The sequence below is a fragment of the Enhydra lutris genome, unplaced genomic scaffold (genome assembly GCF_002288905.1).
Source record: "Enhydra lutris kenyoni isolate GAN:26980312 unplaced genomic scaffold, ASM228890v2 scaffoldscaffold42, whole genome shotgun sequence".
Taxonomy (NCBI): domain Eukaryota; kingdom Metazoa; phylum Chordata; class Mammalia; order Carnivora; family Mustelidae; genus Enhydra; species Enhydra lutris.
Window position 1 is genome coordinate 11,373,770 of NW_019154126.1, and position 21,380 is coordinate 11,395,149.

At 46.1% G+C, this 21,380-nt stretch overlaps 2 protein-coding genes across 2 annotated transcripts in view; one reads left to right on the forward strand and one right to left on the reverse strand.

The window, feature by feature from the left end:
* The window catches only part of LOC111155542 (minichromosome maintenance 10 replication initiation factor), an 83,215-nt gene that overhangs the window by 8,147 nt on the left and 53,688 nt on the right, over positions 1-21,380 (reverse strand). The window lies entirely within an intron of this gene.
* LOC111155543 (upper zone of growth plate and cartilage matrix associated) lies at positions 6,891-16,773 on the forward strand. The gene is made up of 5 exons (XM_022515752.1): positions 6,891-7,047; positions 7,390-7,455; positions 7,558-7,653; positions 11,871-11,969; positions 16,676-16,773. Exons 1-5 carry the CDS (start codon positions 6,891-6,893, stop codon positions 16,771-16,773), a joined length of 516 nt encoding a protein of 171 aa, XP_022371460.1.

Here is a 21,380-nt window from a genome sequence, read left to right on the forward strand (position 1 = left end):
ACACACACACACACACACACACACACACACACACACACACACACACATTGATAAAAAACTGGAGGAACACCTGGATGGTTCAGTCAGTTGAGCATCTGAATTCAGCTCAGGTCTTGATCTTGGGGTCTTGGGATCAAGCCCCCCCACTGGGCTCCCCACTCAGCAGGGAGTCTGCGTTTCCTTCTTCCCCGACTCCTGCTCTCCCTCTCTCAAATAAATAAAATCTTTAAAAAAAATTCGGATCAGTCTCTGAATGTGTGTGTGTATATATGCATATACATCTGTACACATGTAAGATCAGTAGATATATATACTTGCACCAGCGGTTCCCAACCTTAGCAGTTCATTATAACCACCTCAAATGTTTGTAAAAGATATTGGTGCTCAGGGGCTGCCTGGGTGGCTCAGTGGGTTAAGCCTCTGCCTTTAGCTCAGGTCATGATCTCAGGGTCCTGGGATCAAGTCCTGCATCGGGCTCTCTGCTAGGCGGCGAGCCTGCTTCCTCCTCTCTCTCTCTCTCTCTCTCTCTCTCCTTGTGATCTCTCTCTGTCAAATAAATAAAATCTTTAAAAAAAAAAAGATATTGGTGCTCAGACTTCACATAAACTGAACAAGAACCTTAGAAGTTGGGATGATGGATATGTTAATTAGCTTGATTATGATGATTATTCCATAATGCATACATCAACACAGTTGTACAGGTTAAATACAGACAACTTCCATTTGTCAATTATACCTCAAAAAATCTGGCAAAAAATAAATTCAGGGATTTTTAATCAGCACTTTCTGATTACACACACACACACACACACACACACACACACACACAGGTTGAGGCCCAGGCACTGTGTATTTTTACAGCACCAGGGAGATCTGAATGTGCAGTCAAATGTGAGGTCCCTATCTCTAGACCTTCAGAGCAAAGTGAATGCACCTCCATCCATCCAAGGGTGAGAACATTTGAGTCCCTCCATCTGAGGATTATGGTACAGTCCAGAAATTTAGTCTCTACCCTGCTCTACACTGGGGATCTGCTTTGGCTGCATCTTGGGAGTTTGGTCTTGGGGCGGTGGCCTGGTGAGACTGGGGTTTGTGCTGGAATCCGGCCTTGGTGAGATATACCCAAGTCTTGCTAGCTGGTCAAGTCTTTGGTATCTAAAGTAGCTGCACTTGATAAGCTATTATCACGTCCTAGAGCAATAAATCCTTAGCAGTGGACTTCTTCCCCTAAAGCGTCATTTTTAGGATGGATTTTAAGCCACTCTGACCAGGATGCTCTTTAAATTCCTGACAGGTTAACTTCTGAGCAGTGAAGATTTGGGTTGTGATACACCAATGACCCCAGACCCCAAAGTGTCACTACCAAAACATGGGCAGTGCAGGAAATGGGCAGTGGTTCAGTCTCTTAGGTCAAGAGGCAAGAGGCTGCTGGTGAAGGTGGGAGAAACTAGGTCTCAGCCAGAAGGCTCAGACTTCTGGAGATGGGGGCACAGGCTGCCACGATGGAGGCAAGATGGGAGTGGCTAAGTACCCTGCTCTAGTGGCTGCCATCGGTAGTAGAGCAAAAGTCTTTCACTTCATATCTCTGGTGGAGAGATGGGCCCCGGGATCCTCTCAGTCTAGGGTCTTAAGCCCAAGGTGTAATGAATCTCAGCAATCTTAGTGACCAGCTCTTTCTGGAACCATGAACAAGAAGCCCAAGGAATGCAGTCAGGACCTGCCCAAGGTTCCCCTTCACAAACCCGAACCACCTCTATACCCCAACCTCTTCTTTTCCTTCCCCTCTCACAAAGGATTAGGCCAGTTTTTGTCATTCAGTGCACTAAAGATCTTTTTATACACTCTATTGAGGCCAGCCAAAGTGATTAATTTTCAGAACAGTTATGATCTATCCATTCAAGCTGATCTTCTAGAAAAAGAGGGTCAACTCACCTTTCCTTTACACCAATAACTGACTCTACCATACCCTATTCTAGAAGAATCAGCAAAGCCTGAGAACCTGTTACTAGAACACCTCTGGTAGAGCATCTGGTTGCCTACACTGTTATGGCTTCCTCTTGTCAACAACCATTATGACACCATGTGGCCAAGTCTTTGAAAATGTTTCCAATTGATAAATATCCTTCTCTCACACATATCCCTAACATATGCCCTGCTTTGTAGTAGGTATGGGATTTTTGTTCTTAAAGATTTTATTTATTTGAGAAAGAAAGTAGAAGAAGGAGGAGGAGGAGGAGGGGCGAAGTGAGAGGGAGAAGCAGACTCCCCGCTGAGCATGGAGCTGGACATGGGGCAATCCCAGGACCCTGAGATCATAACTTGAGCCAAAGTTAGGTGCTTAACCAACCGAGCCACCCAGGTGCCCATGATATGGAAATTTTGATGGTGGTTGGGGGTAGTACATCACACAGAGAACAGAGGTGACAAAGAGAAGAGGTGGACAAAGTACAAGGCAAGTTCAGAGGAACAGTGAGTAATCAGAAAGCCCTGAGTTCAGAGTGATCGGCGATACATTTAGCTGGCACAGGACAGGCACTGATCAATCAGAATCAAGGCTGGCTGGGGGAGCAGAGCAGGGTTCTGCAGGCTCCCTGCTGGGCCAAACATCACCCCTTTTAAGAATGGATTGTGGAAAGCATTGGTTCTGGGGGAGAGCACGGAGCCCTGGCGGCAGTAGAGGGCTTTGGGAAGATGGCTCAAAAAAGTGGCAACTTATCTACTAACAGGAAAGTATTTTAATATTTTAGTAATAGTATAGCCATCAGAGTGCTTGCCTGCTGATATCAACCCAGACATGGGTGCTCTCCTAGCAGTACTCTATGCAGCTATAGAATGTTCCATGCCTTTTTCTGAATACGGACATCTCCTCTCAGACTTAATTCTACAGGGAGACCTCTAGAAACCATTTTCATAGGGACTAATAATATTCTGTAACATGGGAGGGGAAAAGCTGTAAAGAAGTTCCATAACACTCTGGCTAGGCACTTAGAGAAATGAATGTCTTTTACAGGAAGATAAGAAACGAGGAAGGTTTCAGACATGTCCTGACTCACAAAGCTCTCATTTTCCACACCCAACTGTGTCAACACAGTCAGCTCTGGAGGCACAACAAAAACACTGAAACAGTTTTTGTAAACTGTCACTCTTGCCCAAGAAATAAACCTTCACATTCCGTCTAAGGTGTTTTATTCTCACCACTCCTGAGACCTGAGGAGGTAGCAGGAAAAATGCTCATCTATATTTGGTATGGGGACTCCTGAGGAAGTTGAGTTCTGGGGATCCCCTGGTTCCCAGGGTCATGAGTCCCTCTTTTGGTATAATCCTTAATTCTCCCTATCAAATGAGCAGGGGGATCAGGCTCAGGAACATAATTAGTCCATTGAAAATGAAATAATAGGAAAGAACATAATATATATACATATATGTATATATATGTATATATATGTATATATATATATTAAAGACCCATTTATTTATTTTTAGAGAGACAGAGAGAGTGTGCGAGCAGGGGGAAAGGCAGAGGGAGAAGGAGAAGCAGACTCCCTGCTGGATGCAGAGCCTGCCTCAGGGCTGGATCTTATGAATCTGAGATCATGACCTGAGCTTAAATCAAGAGTCAGAAGCCCAACCGACTGAGCCACCCAGGCACCCCAGAGCATAACATATTCTTAATATTAGGTGCAGAAAATGGGCTTTTACGTATTTGTTTTGGCAGAACACTTAACATGAGCCATGGCATCTAGTGATCTCATTTTACCTGGACACACTGTCCCCAAGGGCCATTTCCACTTACATGAGTCATGCCTGAAGGCCTTGGTGGATCAGGTGGTATGTTGAACCGATGACCTTGTCAGAGTTAAGATTGTAAAAGACAAAGTTAAACAGGCAAATAAGACCTCATTCAGGACAATTGCAACAGAGGAGTGATGCTAAACTCAATTCCACTGAAGCAAGGACCTGGAGGGATTTTCAGAGGTGGGGTGGGGGGAATTGTGAACTGCCCTTCACAATTGGAGCAAGGTGCCCACCAAAGCCAGGTGTCTTTCCTCCCACAGAGATTGGGAGACAGGGTGCTATCTCATTTGATATTTTCATTTTGAAAAGAATGTCCCAAGGTCCCTAAGAAAGACAATCCTGGATTGAAAAAGCAGCACGAGACTAGGAGAAGAGATCTGCATAGATTTCAAAGGGTCAGAGAAAGAAGTTACAGTTGCAGTTTTCTAAAGTAAATACTCTAAGAAAAGGGAGGTCAGGGGCCTATCATCAGGAAGAAAACTGTCTAAACTTTGGTCAACTTGAGGAGAATGTTAAAGCCAACTAGGCCATCCTCTAAGGCAATCCATAAGTGCTCCACAAAATTTGTTCCTGCTGCTTGAGAATAATCCTGGACCCAGTGATACATTAACTTAGAAATTCTGGATCCCCATGTGGGTACCTTCTTATGAATAGCCCACTGAAATAAGCTTATAAATGTTCCCTTTTAATGCCCTCACTCAAGAGTATTTTCACTGACTAAATTAATAAACATTTATGAAGTACCTATTCTGTGCTGGGCATCATTTCCATAGAGTAAGATAGAAACTTGTCTTCAAAGAGATCTCAGAACACTGGAGAAGGAAGATGAGTAAATGAAGTTGGAAAATTTAATGTGAAAGTTCCTCAAAAATACAACGGTACCATGTGACCTAACATCTGCTTCTAGGTATTTACCCAAGAGAAATAAAAACGTATGTCCACTCAAAAACATGCACAAAATGTTCATAACAACCTTATTTATGATAGTCAAAAGGTAGAATCAACCCAAATGCCCATTAAGTGATGAATGGATAAATAAAATATGGCATATGTGTACAATAGAATATTATTCTGTAGCAGGGAGAAATGAAGTACTGACGTGGGCTACAACAGAAATGAACCTTGAATACAGTCACAATGCATCACAGATTGTATGATTCCAATTAGATGGAATGCCCAGAACAAGGATATCAGAGACAGAAAGTAGATTAGTGGTTGCCTAGGGCTTTGGAGGTTGAAAAAATTGGGGAGTGTCTGCTAATGGGTATGGGATGTCTTTTTGGGGTGATGAAAGTGTCCTAAAGTTGATTGTGGTGATGGTTTAACATATTCACAAAATTACTGTTGTGGGAAAATGAGGTCACTGGATTTGCCATTAGAAGATCCCAGAAGTGTCAGATACTTGATTTGTCCAATGCATGTCCTTCAAACTTCCTCCTGTGTTCTCCACCTCATTGAATGGTCTTGCCATCCAATCACACAGTTCCCCAAACCAGAAACACAGGACTCATCTGAATGCATACTTCCCAGCTTCTCGCTGCCTCTAGCTAATCAGTTGAGCCCTACAGATTCTTTCTTCAGTCTTTTGAAATGCTCTGTCTTCTCCATTCCTGCTCCTCCTGCCTTTTGCTGACACCATCTCCCACCTGGATTAATGCAAAAGCCTTCCCTAAGTCCTAGTGCTTAATCCTTCCCACCCTCCACATCCCTGGGATGATAGTGTTCCTAAAAAAAACCCTCCTGTCACTTGTCTGCTCAAAATCATTCAATGGTTCATGACTGTGTCATGATAGCAAAAACATATTCAATGCTCCATGTGCATCAAGCACCATTCTGACTTCAGATGTGTTACCTCCAATCCTCACATCGGTCTGTATGACAAAGGAGGGGAGTAGGCATGGAGAGGTAAGTGACTTGCCCAAGGCCATGCAGCTGGCGAAGTCTAGAGCTTTGGTTGAGTCCAGGGCGCCTGGCCAGGGTCTGTGCTTATAGTCTACACACCAGGCTACCTCACAAAGATGGAAACCAAACTCCTTCCTGTGACCTCGGTCCTGCCTATCTCCCACTCTCCATGTTCCTGGGTCCTGTTGTTATTAAATGGCCTGCATTTCCTCAAAATGGCCTCATTTAGCTTTGCCATGCCAAGTATGACCAAGAAGTTAACTGATGAGACAACTGGGGCACATGACTCCCATGGGTTCCCCTCCTCTCCCTATGCCTTCAGGTAGGTGTGGGCTGTGCTCTAGGTCTAGTGATGGTTGCCATTAAGAAAACTCTAAGCAATGTTCAAAGTACAATTCTTCAACGAGTAACAAAGAGTTGAGGATTGTTCATAATAAATGACAATGACAAGAACATATCTCCAAAGGGACTACACTCCGATGGCCCTACAGAGCTCTGATCCCATTGGTGTTCCCACTTCTAGGAACTCACTTCCTCCCCTACATGAGGTGTGCCTTTGTCTCCTTCTAGAGACACATGCTCAGCTGTGGGCTCTTCACACACTGTGCACTGTTTCCCCTCTGCAGTGAAAGGCAGACTGCCTCTTTTCCTCAGTCTTGAAAGGGCACTGGGACCCCACCACAGAGGTCCGTGTTTTGCTTGACAGTGAACATCAGCTGGGGGATAGGTCACAGTGAGGGGCACTCTGGTTACTGTTGTAACAGCCTGTGTGTCTATGTGAGGGTTACCTGAGGGGGTCTTCTAGGCTTTCTGGTACTTCCTTGCCTGATATCTCAGTCAGTCTCCCACTGAGGCCTGCTCCCTTCCCCCAACAGGCTTCAGCCTCCAGGACTAGGGTCCCCACCTCCCCTGAAGCAGATGCCAGGATCTCTGAGTCTTTCGAATCGCAGACTCTCGGGATGGGCATTCCAACAGCAACTCCTTGGGTGCGGAATCCTGGAAAGGCCACTCCAAAGCTGTCTCAGCTGGGGCCGGACAACGACAGGCTCTGCTTCTGTAAAGGTCTGCAGACGCCAAAAACATCTCCAGTGCTCCAGGAGGAGCAGCCAATGGAAGCCGCAGCTAAGACCCCTCCCATTCCCCCCCCCCCCCACCAAGGGGCATCCAGGTCTCCTGCCTCCCTCCCTCCTGGCATGCCTGGCACAGACGTGAGGAATCTGGTGGCTGGCTTCAGGGTCTGTAGAACCCTCTCTGTCCTGTGGTTCCCAAAAAGAGCCTCAGCCCTTCCAAAAATGGTCTGGAGACAGCTCTTTCTGGCCTCCTGTCTCTCAGCTGCTGTGCTCCTGACCAGTGAGTATGGAGAGGACCGGTGTTAGGTGAGGCTGTTCAGCTGGTCCAGGTAGAAAGAGGGGGTGTTTGCTGTTAAGAGGGCTGTGCCTGGTGTGTATGTGTGAGAGTGTGTGTGTGTGTGTGTGTGTGTGTGTGTGTGTGTGTGTATTGTAACACAACATAGAAAGAACAGCTTACTTGGTGGTTTCCTGGGGAGACTGCTCTGGGGCTGGGATGTGAGGGTTCCAGGGACCCACACTGGGGTCTCGCAAGTCACAGTGGTGGGGAAGGACTCTCCCAGCCCAGCTCTGGGTGAGGGCTCCCTTTGAGGTGCTGTGTCCCTCACCCTGTGCTCTCCCACAGTGCTGCAGGAGGGGACTGGTGCATCAGTGGTTACCCGGCAGGTGGCAAGACAAGATGCCCAGGAAGGTGAGTGCAAGGGCCACCCAGGGGTGCAAGGCAGGTAGGCCAGCCACTGCGGTGGCCCTGGCAAGCCTGGGTTGGTTGTGACCAGCCTCTCTCGGGTTTTAGATGTGGAACAGAAGATCTTCATGCAGGAATCAGATGCCTCCAATTTCCTCAAGAAGCGGGGCAAGCGGTCCCCCAAATCCCGAGACGAGGCCAACGGTAAGTTTGCTGGAGGTCTGCCTTCTGCTTGCCCCTCCCATTCCTTTCTCACAGTCAGCTGGGCTGTGGGACTACAAGGGGACCAAGGAGGGCCTCCATCTAGGCCATTGGGTATCCAAGTGATGGAGGCTCTGAATTAGGAATTCCACTTTTCCTCAGCTGCAGGTCACATCTTGGAGTACACTGACAGGGTAAGGAATGAAAACGGGCAGTGCTACATCAAAAGCACTTAATAGACACTGAGATGCCTCCCAATTTCAGGAAGTTTCAAATGGAAGCAGAAATAGGTTCTAGTCAGGTGGGAACACAGTATCTAGTGTGTGCTTTCTGGGGGTATCAGACAGCAAGTCATGCGCAACAGCTACCAACAGCACTAGAGGTGGGGAGAGGGCGCCTGGGACTGGGAGCTGGGACTGTGGAGTTGGTGACAGCTTCCTCTCCTCGGCCCCAAGTTTCCTTATTTATAAGCCCCTGAAATTGTAGTATTCAGCCAGTAGTGGTTTTTGTTTTCATTTTTTATTTTGGTTTCCAATGCCTCTGGAAGGCTTTTGAGCTTGGAAGTGTGTCTCCCTCTCAGTCTGAAGTAGGCCCTGGCATCCCCTGCCTGGCAGGGACCCTCATTTCCATGACCTGACGACCCTTGAAGGCATCTGAGTTTTTTGCCCTTGAACTAGATTCTTCCAAGGACTCTGAGCACTGTCTCTGAGTCTGTGGCTTGATTCATTACTTGCACATGTGTCTGAATAAACTCTTTGTGTCCCTCAGCATGCTCAGCAAGGCTTACTTGCTCAGTAAAAATAACAGGACTGTTTTCAAATGATGAAAATGTGTGGAGATGAAATTCCTTTCCCCCAGCCCCCAACCAACTGGATAAGTACGAATTACACTGGGAAAATCTCCAGGCCTCACCCAACTTGAGATTTAGAAGTTAGCAAACATCCAGAAACACAGGAAGGGCTATGATGAAGGCCGGAAAGTTCTTGATGGAAATCAGAGAAGCAGCCTCTTCTTGTAGGAGAGGCAAGTAGTTTCCATCCTCATAAGCTGATTCAGAACCACGAGGAGTGTGATGAAGCCAGAGGCCCTCACCTCAAACAGAAGCTGTGTGTGTCAGTTGTGGGGGTTCAGGATAGCCTGGTGAGGAAGTTAGGATGCGCCTGAGTCCCATGTATGGACAGGAGAACAATGCTCAGTTATGTCTCAGGCTGGGTGAAAGGCAAGTGACAAAGATAGGCTGGAATCTGGAACCAGGAAACAGGCACCTGACATCTCTAAGCTTCAAGGTGAAGATGCAGGAGGTTCCTTTAGGATGACAGGAGGCACTCAGAATGAAACGCAGAACCTGAGAAGGGATGTACATGATGCACGGTGTCGTTGTGGCATTTTGTCTGAAGACTTAAATTGTTCCTAGCCCTTGCTGAGTCAAGGGCCCCATTTGTCGTACCCCCAGAAAGGGAATTTGGGAAGACAGCTTCTTTTCTGAAGTCCATAGAAATGGAAGATGCTTCTTTAGGAATTGGTGATGGCTCATTAAGCACTTGCTTCCTACACTCCAAACCACTTTCTTTCCCATCCCCATGGGATTTCTGAGACCTGGAGCAACACTGGAGCTCAGGGTGGGTCATAAGGGGGATGATAAGGTGAAAGGTGTGTTCTGGGCCAAGTAGTGAGTGTGGGCTCTGGTTTGTCCCAAGCTATGCCTTGACCAACTGTGTGACTTTGATTAGGTCACTGAACCTCTCTGAGCCTCAATTCCCTCCTAAGAAATGTGTGGATATGGGACAAGGGGGTAAGTGTGGGGGAAGGACTGGAGAACCAATTCCTTCTGCCAGACTCAAGAGTCCTACAACTATATCGGTAAAGACATAGTGTGCGGAAAGTGTGGGATTTACCTAAGAAATCTGCACTGAGACCAATTCACAGGTAACTGGATTTTTTACTCTGAGTTAAATGAAATAATGTAATATAAATAACAGGTATTTAATTAATTCACTTATTATTATAGGCCCCTTAACTTTCAAACATTTCAGATGGTTCATGGTATTAATTATTGCACAAAGAAACGCTCCATTGTTTGTCCTAGCACCACTGTAATATGGGATGGGGCAGGAACCCAACAGCTTCCTCAGTTTCTCTGCTTCCATCATCACTGGTCTCCCGACTTCCTCCTGCACAGCTAAGCTGATGGGGACAACAGCGCCTAGGTCTCCCCTCTGATGTGATCATACCAGAGGAATGTGAGGTATCATTGAGGGACAGTTCCTGTACCAGATATGGCCTTCCTGCTGTTGTGGATTTGTCCAGTTGAAGCCCAGTTAAAAGCAATTATTTTGATACTAAGAGAGTTTTCAATAATTTCCTTCAGACAACCAGAGCTCTCATACCAAAGAGGTCAAGATTTAAGGCTAGAAATAGATGAACCTGGAAACTATTTTACACCAAAAGATCTCCCAATCTAGAAAGATTTTTTTTTCAGGCTAAATTGAAGCAAGTGAGGATCAGCTGCACCGGCTGGTAAAGTGTGATATGGTGTTTGGGCGAGGTGAGGGGGGCAGAGGGGATTCCCGCTGGGGCTCAGGGTGCTGCTGGGGGGCTTCACTGTTCCACTGCCAAGGAATGGTCACCATATTTATACGTTCTTGGTGACAGTTTTCAATTATCACTGGGGGTATTTCTTCTGACCACAGAGGTATACGCCCCAAAGTTACCATATCCGACTCTTGGTTTCAGCTCAAGGTCAGGGTCATGAGATCAAGGCCATGGTCAGGGTCATGAGATCAATCCCCACGTCAGGCTCTATGTTCAGCATAGATTCTGCTTGAGATTCTCTTTCCCTTTCGCCCTTCTCCTCTCCTTGTTCTCTCTCTCAAATAAATAAAAATTTTTTTTAAAAAAGTTTATAGCCAACTTTACTAGAATGCATTGCTTTACAAAATAAGGGATACCAGAAGTCGGTATCTTCTACATCAGGAAGTTTACCTGATCATCTCATATTCTGCACCAATTCCCTATTGCTGTGTGCCAATGGACCCCAAATGTAGCAACTTAAAACCGTATTTACTGTCTCCTAAGTTGCTCAGCAGTCCAGATATGCCTTAGGTGGGGGTCTCAGGCTCAGCACCTATTCCAGGCTGTAGTCCTCTCAAGGCCCAACTGCAAGATCTGCCTTCAAACAAGCCTCAATGCCTTGCTGACTATCCATCAAGGCCACCAGTTTCTTGCCATGAGTGGGCCTCTCCATACGACCGCTTACAACATGGCAGCTGGCTTTGCTCAGAACGAGATGCCCAAGAAGAAAACCATATTCCATCATGTCTGCCAAGTTCTGTTCATTAGAAGAGAATCATTAAGGCCAGCCCACACAAAGGGAGGGAACAGCCTAAGGACACATGGATACCAAGGATCCTCTCAGATCTTCCTACCTCATTTTATCATCCCCAACATCACTGTGCCCTGTATACATTTCTATCACAGCAGCCATTCTGCTGGGTATGACATTTTTGTATTTTTCTCCTTATCTGGATTATAGGCCTCTAAAATAGAGGGACAGAATCTTTCTTACTTGCCTTTTTAATCTGTTCCTGGCACACATTTTGGCTTGTGACAGCTGCTCAAAGATGGACTTGAAGGTATTAACGTGAAATTAACTTTACTATTTTAAAATGATTTTATTTATTTTTTGGAGAGGGGGGGTGCATGAGAGAGAGAGAGAGAGAGAGAAAAAACACGGGCAGGGGAGGGGCAGAGGGAGAAGGGAGAGGGAGAAGCCCAATGGGAGCTTGGAGCCCAATGTGGGACTTGATCCCAGGACTCTCAGATCATGACCTGAGCCAAAGGCAGATGCTTGACTGACTGAACCACCCAGGCGTCCCCAATGTGAAATAAACTTTAAGTTGATTATTCCTTCTAGAATTCATTTCTAATCATTGGATTTCTAGTTTCTAACTGACCCAGTATACTCAGATGCACCACTAGTTTTATGAGTGAAGCTAAACTGCTTTTCTCATTTGCAAAACGTGGTGCTTGGATGGGGTGAGTTCCTGGTTCCTTCAAGTTTTGAAGTCTGCCAGGAGTAAACCATCTTCGCGAAGCCCCCCAAACCACCTCTCTCCACCAGGTTCAAGTTTCTCAGCCAAATGATCAGTGTTCCTGTTCCCCTAAATGCGTGCCTCTGCCCCCATTCTTGGAGGCAAATCTTGCTTCTTGCCATTTCCCAGCGGAGAACAGGCAGAAGCTGCGGGCCGACGAGCTGCGGAGAGAATATTACGAGGAACAAAGGAACGAGTTTGAGAACTTCGTGGAGGAGCAAAATGATGGTAAGAGCTCTTCCCCCAGTGTCTTCGGGGAAGTGGGCCTTTGGGGGAAAATAAAAAGTTGCTTCCACTTTTCCCTAAATTTGAATTAGAAGAGGGAGGGGTAAGAGAGGCTCTTTCCTCAGTTCACATCTACTGGAATCTTGAAGGAAGAAAGTCACACAAATGGCTACAGAAGTTGAGAAGGAACAGAAGAGGACACAACACCTAGATTTCCACTGGCTCTGGGAATTTTTGGCTGATCATATCTTCTCCCACTTGGGGACTGAGGTGGTGGCCTGTGTTCCCTGTCTTAGTGCCTATGCTAGTGGGTTAGCCCTGGTTACAGGTGTGTTGGAAAGATTTCAAACTCACTTTCCACTCCCCTGGATTCATAGCAACATAACAGCTCTAGGAACTACTCATTCTGGCTTCCATTCACCTATTCACTATCATCAGTATCTTTTTTTTTTTTTTTTTTTTTTTTTAAGATTTAACTTACTTATTTGGCAGAGAAAGAGCACAAGCAGGGGGAGCAGCAGGCTCCTCCCAAGCAGAGAGCCTGATGTGGGACTTGATCCCAGGAGCCCGGGATTATGACCTGAGCCAAAGACAGACACTTACTAAGTGTCTAAGCCACCCAGGCACCCCTATAATCAGTATCTTATCTGACCGTTGTAACCAAACCAGGAAATCTGACCTCAGAAAGCAACTCACCCACAGTGTTGGGCACGCTCTAAGTTTTATAGGCTTTGCGCAACTGCTCTTGTCTTTCCTAAGCCTTGGCTTTTTGTCAGCGTCTCTGGCCAGCAAACGACACACTTGATTCCCTGCCTCTTGATTCCCTGCCTCGGCCCTAGGGCAGATAAGGCTCCTGGCCCAGCTCAGGCAATGTTGATTTCACCAAGGCCTCCGAGGTGACAGCTGGGTGTGGGCTTGGGCGGGGGGCAGAGGGAGGTGCTGTTTTTGAACCAGACTCCATGGCATGGGATGGCACTTTGCATCAATTAAGTGTCCTCAAGTGTCACTCACACCAAAACCACATAGAAATACTTATTAGGGCTGAGGCTAGCAGGATAGAGTGTATGTTTATTTCGGTTTGGTCTTTCCCCCACACTTCCAGAAGGAAATGCTCCTGGGCAAGCTCCTGAATGTATATGAGCTTGGACAAAAGGCCCCAGTTTAGGTGACCTTTGCTACAGAAAGTCCGTGATTTTCATTCTGATGTCATGAGCCTCCTGGCTTGTATGCTCTGGTTGATTTGGGAGGTAACATTCTCTGAGGGCTTCTCTTGGGAACAGGATAAAATCACCTGGTACTCAGGGGCTGCAGGTCATGCCCACTGGCTCACAGGTGGCACCTGAGCCCTGCAAACAGGTGGTGGGCTTGGATCCCACCAAATCAAGCTTTCCTGGGAATATCCTGGTGGGTAGTGCTAGGATGTTGTAACTCAGAGGCAAAATATTTCTGTTGGACAGTTGTTTACCTTGGTGGACAGTTTGGTGAGAGGCACTTAAAATATGAGTATGTGGCCTGAAAAATTCCTTCAGGGATTTTTTGTTTTGTTTTGTTAACTCACTGTATTAATAATAGGACTTTATTTTGAGCATCTGTAAATGTTTCTAGTCCCCATACCTAGCATCTGCTTGGAGAACACTCACTGTTTTCCCTTTCACAATGAATTAGGGTGAGGGGCCAGCACTCAAGGGATGACCAGTCCTCTACCAAAGCCACAGAGATAGCAATCGGGGGGCCTGAGGCCTTGCCCACAGAGGTGAAGACCCCCGGCCAGGCCGCAGGCCTACAGTAGTTGTAACACTGGAGCTATTGTCACTGGTTGAGCACCAGCTCTGTCAGGCGCTGCTCTGAACCACCCAACCCTTATACCCAGCTTCTTGGGTCTTAAAAATTTCTGTTTTTGTTTAAAAAACTCAGGCTTAGAAAGGGTGCCTGAATATCCAAGGTGCCATGGCTAGTCAGGGATTTGAACTAAGGTATGTTTGCCAGCCAAGAAGTGTTCTTACAAATGAAGGATGATCGGGTGCATGGAGGTCTCGGGGGACCTTCTTCCATCTGGGAATTAGTCCCTGCAGTGGGATGGAGTGAGGAGTGAGGTAAGGAGAGCATGCCCTCCCTGCCCCAGTGCCCCCACAGCTGGATAAAGAAAGGAGGCAGAGGTGGAGCAGGTCCAGCCTGCCAAAGGGTAAATGTTGATGTGAAACACATTTCAATTCTCCTCCTCTGCCCTCACCTCTGACCTCTCTGAGCGGCAACACCAACTGTGGTAGCTGGGTTGGTGAAACCTCTCCTCCAGGGCAGCACGTTCAGTCCTTCTCTGATGCCCTCACATACTCCTCAGTCCGGACCCTGTTTTTGGATTGGCTATTTTTCATCTGACCATGTCACCTATTCTCAGAATAAATGGCAGCAGCCGCAGGTTTGTCCCCACCCCTTAAAAACAAATGCTAAGGAATGACTGTGGATAAATGAAAGGCCTAGGATTTCTGAAGGCGTAAGTTTAGGCAGGTGACTTTCCTGAGAGCTTGAGAAGTCCATTTTGCAGGCCATCAGCCCATCTGGGACACCGGAGCTGTTCTGGGAAAGCTGTGGCCCCTGGCTATTTCTCTACTCAAAACCACCAGTTTGATGAGGCAAAGATGCCTTTATGCCTTTGAGTTCTGAGTCTGGAAGTGTCAGGATAAACAGTGTGTTGAGCTCCTACCCCTGAGGTCTGTGTGGGAGCCAAAGTCTGCTTCCACCTTCAAAGCCAGAAGCCTGGGTCGGCCCATCTGGGCTTGACCACATGACACCTGGCTTGGCTAAACATGCTCAGCCACAGGTGGTCCCTTACACAAAAGCCACACTGTTTGGGCCTTTGCCAGGGAGAACTTCCCTTTGTCTAAGTGAAATGGTATATGAAGAAAGCGGCATGACCTAGAGAAATAAAATCAATTCCTATGCCAAAATCATGCTCTCAAGATTGGCAAAGAGTAGCTGATCTATCTGGCCTGAGAAAGCTTAGAAGACCCAAAGCTCCAGCTGGGGCCTGACTCTAAGCTCCAGGCTGTCCTGGGGTACTAAGTCCCAAAGGCAATTTCCAGCATCAAGGGTAGCACCGACTCCAAGCTCACAGAGGAAGGAAACATACACAGCAGCCATGATGCCTGAATACCCAGCAAGGGGTCCTTCTTGTCGAGGGCATCTGCTCTCAAGGGGGCTAAGGACCACATGGACACAAATTTTCTCTGCATCCTGATGTCACCAGGCCTTCCTGTTCGCCCAGTGCTCCAGAGAATGAGGTTCACTAGCACCAAAGTCAGGTTCACAGGCTTTTTGGTGGTGAAGTCCACATTTGAAAAAAAACAAAGTACAACTTTTGGGGGTCTGAATCCTTGATACCATTTTTTTCTGTCAGAACTTCCTATCCTCCCAACATTTTCCACAAAAACTTAAAAACTGTGGTAAAATTTACATAAAATCTGCCATCGTCACCACTTTTAAGTGGACAAGTCAGTGGCATTTGGCTTGTTCACACTGTTGTGCCATCAGCAAGACTATGGATTTCTAGAACCCTTGCATCACCTCAGAGATGAACTCTGTACCCATTATGGAACAGTTAACTCCCACAATCCCTGCTCACCTCTAGTACATTTTGTTCTCTACCAATTTGTCTGTTCTAGGTATTTACAGAAGTGGAATCACACGGTACATGTCTCTTTGTGTCTGGCATAGACACATAAACACTGAACGTGTTTCAAGTTTCACACATGCTGTAGCATGTTATTAGAATTTCATTCCTTTTTATGACTGAATAATACATATGTATGTCTGTGTATTTGTATAACTTTTTGTTTGTCCATTCATTTGTCCCTGTTTTCACTTCTCTTAGGTATATACATGGGAGTGGAATTGTTGGGTTATGTGGTAATGCTGTTTACCTTTTGAGGAGTCTTATGGTTGCCTTTTTACACACTGAGGGACTTGAGAAATCTGCTCGTGCTTTTATGGTCCCTAACAAAAACAAGCAGTGTGGACTTGGCATCAGGAGCCTAATCCTACAATTGAACAAAGTCGTTATCCAGAGACATGTCTGATTAAAGACAGCAAAATCAAGACTTTCTTACTAAAAACTCCCTTCTGTTCTTTTTACCCTTTTACTTGGAAAAATTTCAAACACATGGATAAGTATATAGTTCAGTGAACCCCCATGTAACCACCACCCAGCATCAACGATTATCAAATTTCCCTCCACTTTGCTTCACCCACCCCCTTTCTGGATAGTTCTTAAAACATAATTTTATTTTTAAAGCCTGAGAAAAAATTACTCATAATGCCATCATTTGAAGATGACACTTATTTCCTTCCATGATGTCATTTTTTAACCATAAAGCCTGTTGTCTCTTTTTGTTACTGTTCTGTTCTCTTTGTACTTCTTTTCTTTGTTGTTGCCTCTCGCGCTTTGCGGGCTGTGTAAGGGAAAGAGCACAGGCGGGGACATAGATCTTGATCTTGACTCTACTGCCTAACAGCTCTGTCTCCTGACTGGGCTTTGTACCCAAAGTGACCCAGCATTCTGTCAGGTCTTTCAACTCAGACATTCTGTTCTGTGCCGTTTGCTCATGTCGCCACAGGGTAGGTAGTTTGGATAGATGGCTGCCAAGAGCTTGGTGGCTCTCCTCAGATCAGAGTCCTCTCCATGCTAACACGACCATTTTATCTCTGTTCCCCAGAACAAGAAGAGAGAAGCCGGGAAGCTATTGAGCAGTGGCGCCAGTGGCATTATGATGGCTTGTACCCATCATATCTCTATAACCGCCACCACATCTGACCTCATCGTGACAGACCACGGTGGAGCCTGAAACTCACATACCCACCCCAGGTGTTTGAACAACACTTCCATGTGAACAGGCCCCTTCAAAGGGTCTCAACTTGGGGCCTGCTGTGGTAAACACACATGCCTTTTGTTCTGATGGATTAAGATACCCTGGCTTTTGCTTCTTTGCAGATGATTTTCAGAGGTGGGCTAACACCTGTGGGGCTTCCTAGCACCAAACCCACAGTGACTTCCCCTTACTTAGCCATTGTTCCCACGGTAAGACTCCTGTCCTGTAGAACAATGCAAAGGATCGCAGTAAAGAGAAAAGATGATGTTTGCTTACAGCTTAGAAATAAAAGTGCTGAGTCATCGCTGTGTATCATCTTGTGAAATCTCAAACCGGGTCATGCCAACTTGTCTCCCTGAACCTGAATGACCCATTACTCTCACTGACTTAGGCATCTGAAAGCCTGAACTCAAGGGATATTGCTCATGATTTTCTCAGCCTGTCTCAGCAAGTCACACAAGTGAAAGAGAAATGTTAACACAATTGGTTAGGTTAAGACCATTCTCCAGGACTGTTACTGAGCCCAGATGCTTCTTCACATCTCTGAGGAGTCTCAGGGTTCAACTGTGGTTTCTTAACGACATCGAATCAAAAGGGAGGGTTACAGCAAGGCCAGCTGTAACCAAAACTATAAAGCAGAAGAAATTTAGCTTTGGTATTACCTCATTTTTCCCTCCTAGTGCCTGTAGGCCTTAGCTTAAGGCTGCTATAGCATTGTGCAACAAGGTGGGTGGCTTGGCACAATAAAAATGGATTCTCTTACAGTTCTGGAAGGTGGAAGTTCAAATTCAAGGTGTCAGCAGAGCCATGGGTGCTCCTTTCTAGGGGAGGATCCTGCCTTGCCTACTGCAGCTTCTGGTGGTTCCAGGACTCCCTGGCTGGTGGCAGCATCACTCCGATCTCTACGTCTGTTGTTACAGGGCCTTTTCTGTCTTCACATCATCTTGCCTCTATGTGTATGTGTCTCTTCTCTTCTTGATATCACTTTTTTTTTTTTTTTTAAGTCAACCCTATGCTCAATGTGGGGCTTGAACTCACAAACTCAAGATCAAGAGTCATATGTTGTACCTTCTTTTAAGGACACCAGTCATATTGAATTAAGGAGGGAGGGGGACCCAACTCAGCTTCTAACAGTGTCCCTTTCTTCTCTCCCGACCACCCCACTGCCTGCCCCAGACTCACCATCTATCTTACTTTATCTTTGCATTCAATTACCCTCAGGAATTCCCTACTTAATGCAGAACAATCAAGAACAACTACAACAGGCACTTCTGTGGGGACACAGTGCATTAGAAGATAGAGGACTCTAGATGAACTACAAGCGCCTCCTCTTAGCCATCTCCCTGTCTCCACCCCAGGCCCTCTGTTTCCCCTGAGACCTGGGTCCCTGGCCTGCTGGTCCAGCCTGCTTCTGAGGTTGGGATCCCAGAGCAGCATAGGTGGACTTTGCTTTAAGGAGAAGCTGCTCACTATGGTAAAATACCCCACCAAAGGGAAACCTGGGTGGCTCAGTGGGCTAAAGCCTCTGCCTTCAGCTCAGGTCATGGTCTCAGGGTCCTGGGATCGAGCCCCACCATCTGGTTCTCTGTTGAGTGGGAAGCCTGCTTCCCTCTCTCTCTCTGCCTGCCTCTCTGCCTACTTGTGATCTCTGTCTGTCAAATAAATAAATAAAATCTTAAAAAAAAAAATACCCCACCAGAGTTGGCACAATTAGAGCAGGCCATTTTATAATGAATGCATGTATTTTTAAGTAATCTTTTAAAAGGCTGATAAAAATCTAGTGATGAAGCAATCATGCATATTCCAGATCACCTCATCTAGTCAGCACCATATTTTCTCACACAAACTTTAAGCAGGAGCTGAACCGGCCTTGGGAAGGTAAGAAGGGCATAGGGAAAACTCTATCATCAAACACTGTCACCTAGGCAGGTGGAATAGAGGAGCCGTTCTCTTCTCAGGAGTCCTGGGACTCATACTGTGCAGACTCAGGCTTGGGGTCCAAGTCCCAGCATGACAAAAGCCACAGGAGTGCCCATTTTCTCTGTACTTGTGTTGATGATGCACTTGTGTTGAATTTGCCTTAAGCATGGAGACAGGTAGCCGAGCCTCCGGAATCCTCTGATTATGCTCGGAAGAGTGTACTCTGAAGTCGTGTTACCAGTCTGCACCTTTGCGGTCTGTGAGTGTCTGAACTGGATCTAACTTGAATGGTTCCATAAGAAAACCAGGAGAGTAAAGAAAACTTTCCTCCGAATTGAAAAAACATGCACATGATACTTAACGGAGAACTGCTAGTTCACCACTTAAAATGTTCTTCACATGTTTACTCATCCTCACCCAATTTTTTTTTAACATTTCCCCTGTAAAATTATTTCATTTACAGTATGTGGTCAATGTAGCAAATTCAAACAACAGAGAATCCATTACACACCGGGTGTCTGGCTGCACCTGACTGGCTCAATCCATAGAGTGTGTAACTCTTGATCTTGGGGTTCTGAGTTCGAGTCCCACATTGGGTGTAGAGATTACTTAAAAATAAAATCTTAAAAAAAAAAAAAAAGGAAATCCATTACACATGAGAGTTCTTCCTTTTTGCTTCTTTAACTCTACTCTGAGGTAAGCCCCGTTGGTGGTTTCGTATGTATTCTTCCACTTTTCCTGTCTATTTCTCACACACATAATTCATCCTTTCTAAAGGCAAAATAACACTTAATTATGCAAATCCAGATGGCCCCACAATCAGTGCAGAAAGGAACTACCTAGCAGATCTGAGTTGGTCATAAGGAACTGGCTGGTACCAAAGCTGAGTTCTGGAAGCTCCCTCTTTCTAACAAGGTCTAGCAAGAGTATTTGCCTCAACCAAGTAGCTCATTATTAAATTGTCACAGGCATGTTCTGTGGTTCTTTCCATAAGTAAGGAGAGCATGATGGAATTGAGTCCTTTTACTATAATCCTTTTCACGGTGGAGCTGATGCAGCTCTCCCAGCTTAAGCACACTTCTCTGTGAGGTAATGGGTGCTTAGGGAATTGTTTGTGCTCCTAAGTTTTCTCCAGTAAGCCCTATTTTGTACTTACATCATATGGCCTAGTGTTTGTGTATGTCTTTGTTCCCTGTGAATGTCAGTGACTATACTAGACTTAACTTACCCATTCCTCTATTAGTAAAAGAGGTTTCTTGAAAAGAAATGATGGTTCATAACTTATACACGTTAAACTGGACAAATCAGATTTCTCTTTGAAGAAATTATATGTGCTTTTTGTCACTGGACACCTCTGCCGGTCCTTTCTTAAACAAGCAAACTGAGAATACTGGCAGAAATGTCGGGAATGGGGAACTGTTTCGGGATACACTGTCATGGTGTTTCCTCAGACAGAAAATTTCATCTTCAGCTCTAGTCTCCAAATCACACCCCATCTGCAGGAGCCACACATTTCCACCAGCTACCCCACAGCCTTTCGGCCTGTTTTCAACAGAAAGGCTCTTTAGGAAATCTGCTTTTCTCCGCAGCCTTCACTGAAAGGACCCAACAGCTTTAAATGAGAACACGATCACACTGGAGGAAACTGGCATCAAGAAAAAAACTTTGCAGTTGCCTCAAAATTTCTTTACTATTTACTCATTACCTGATAATTATTTGAGAATGAATATTTCAAAGTTTCAGAACATAAATCTCAACAGAAAGGAATGGAGTTCTGCTGTTTGCTATTTCCCTTTTCTGATCTTAAGTGGAGAACTCAGTCAGCTTGGGCAGAACAAAGGTCAGAGGTATTTCTCTCTGGAATACTGGGCCGGAGATGCACACAGGGGCCCCATCCGCTTCCTACTGCACCCTTGACAGTGGCAGCACAGGGAGCCCTAGCGAACTGGCCAGATATACCTCTGCCTCAGTCTTGCTCTTGTGGGTGGGGCTCCTCTCAGCACCTCATCTCACACCTAGAAGAGAAATTCCTTCTGAGCGGCATGTAGGAGCAACATAATCCTGTACTTAGCTGGGTTACTAAGTGCAAGTAGACATGGCGAGCCCACCAGCTGCGGCTAGGAGTTGGGCACCAGCCGTGCAGCCTGGCTGACTGCTAGCTCTGAACCTGAGGCAGGACTGCAGGCTGCTGGCCCAGGGGGACAGGTGAGCTGGCACTTTACCCACATGAAGCTGCCCTCCTGCTTGGCCAGATCCAAGAGCCTTTCAGTTGGTAATCCTAATTTACAAGGGGGAATGAGTATGGTTACACACACAGCTGTGCAATAGAAAAAAAAAAAAAAAAAAGCAAAGCGTTGCTCTCCACCTTAGCCATAAAAATGGAGGAGCCACATTTTGGGTCATTTTGGTTATAACACACCCAAATGCCTTCTAATAAGAGGGCCAGCAACCAGGTAGAGGGCCGCTGATGGAATCATACCCACAGCCACCCACACCTGCAGGAAGGGACGTTGAGGCCAGGCAGATGACAAGAATCAAGAATGGTTTGGCTGAGTAGCCAGTTTAAAACATAAAACAGCCTGTCCTTGCCTCTTTAATGGCTATGCTTGGAATATTGGCTCCAGATAAAGAC

Bases quoted from the DNA above. Each gene is read 5' to 3' on its own strand.
- LOC111155543 (XM_022515752.1), top strand. From the start codon at position 6,891: ATGCCTGGCACAGACGTGAGGAATCTGGTGGCTGGCTTCAGGGTCTGT. The intron at 7,048-7,389 runs GTGAGTATGGAG...GCTCTCCCACAG, and splicing joins AGCTGCTGTGCTCCTGACCA to TGCTGCAGGAGGGGACTGGT. The intron at 11,970-16,675 runs GTAAGAGCTCTT...TCTGTTCCCCAG, and splicing joins CGTGGAGGAGCAAAATGATG to AACAAGAAGAGAGAAGCCGG.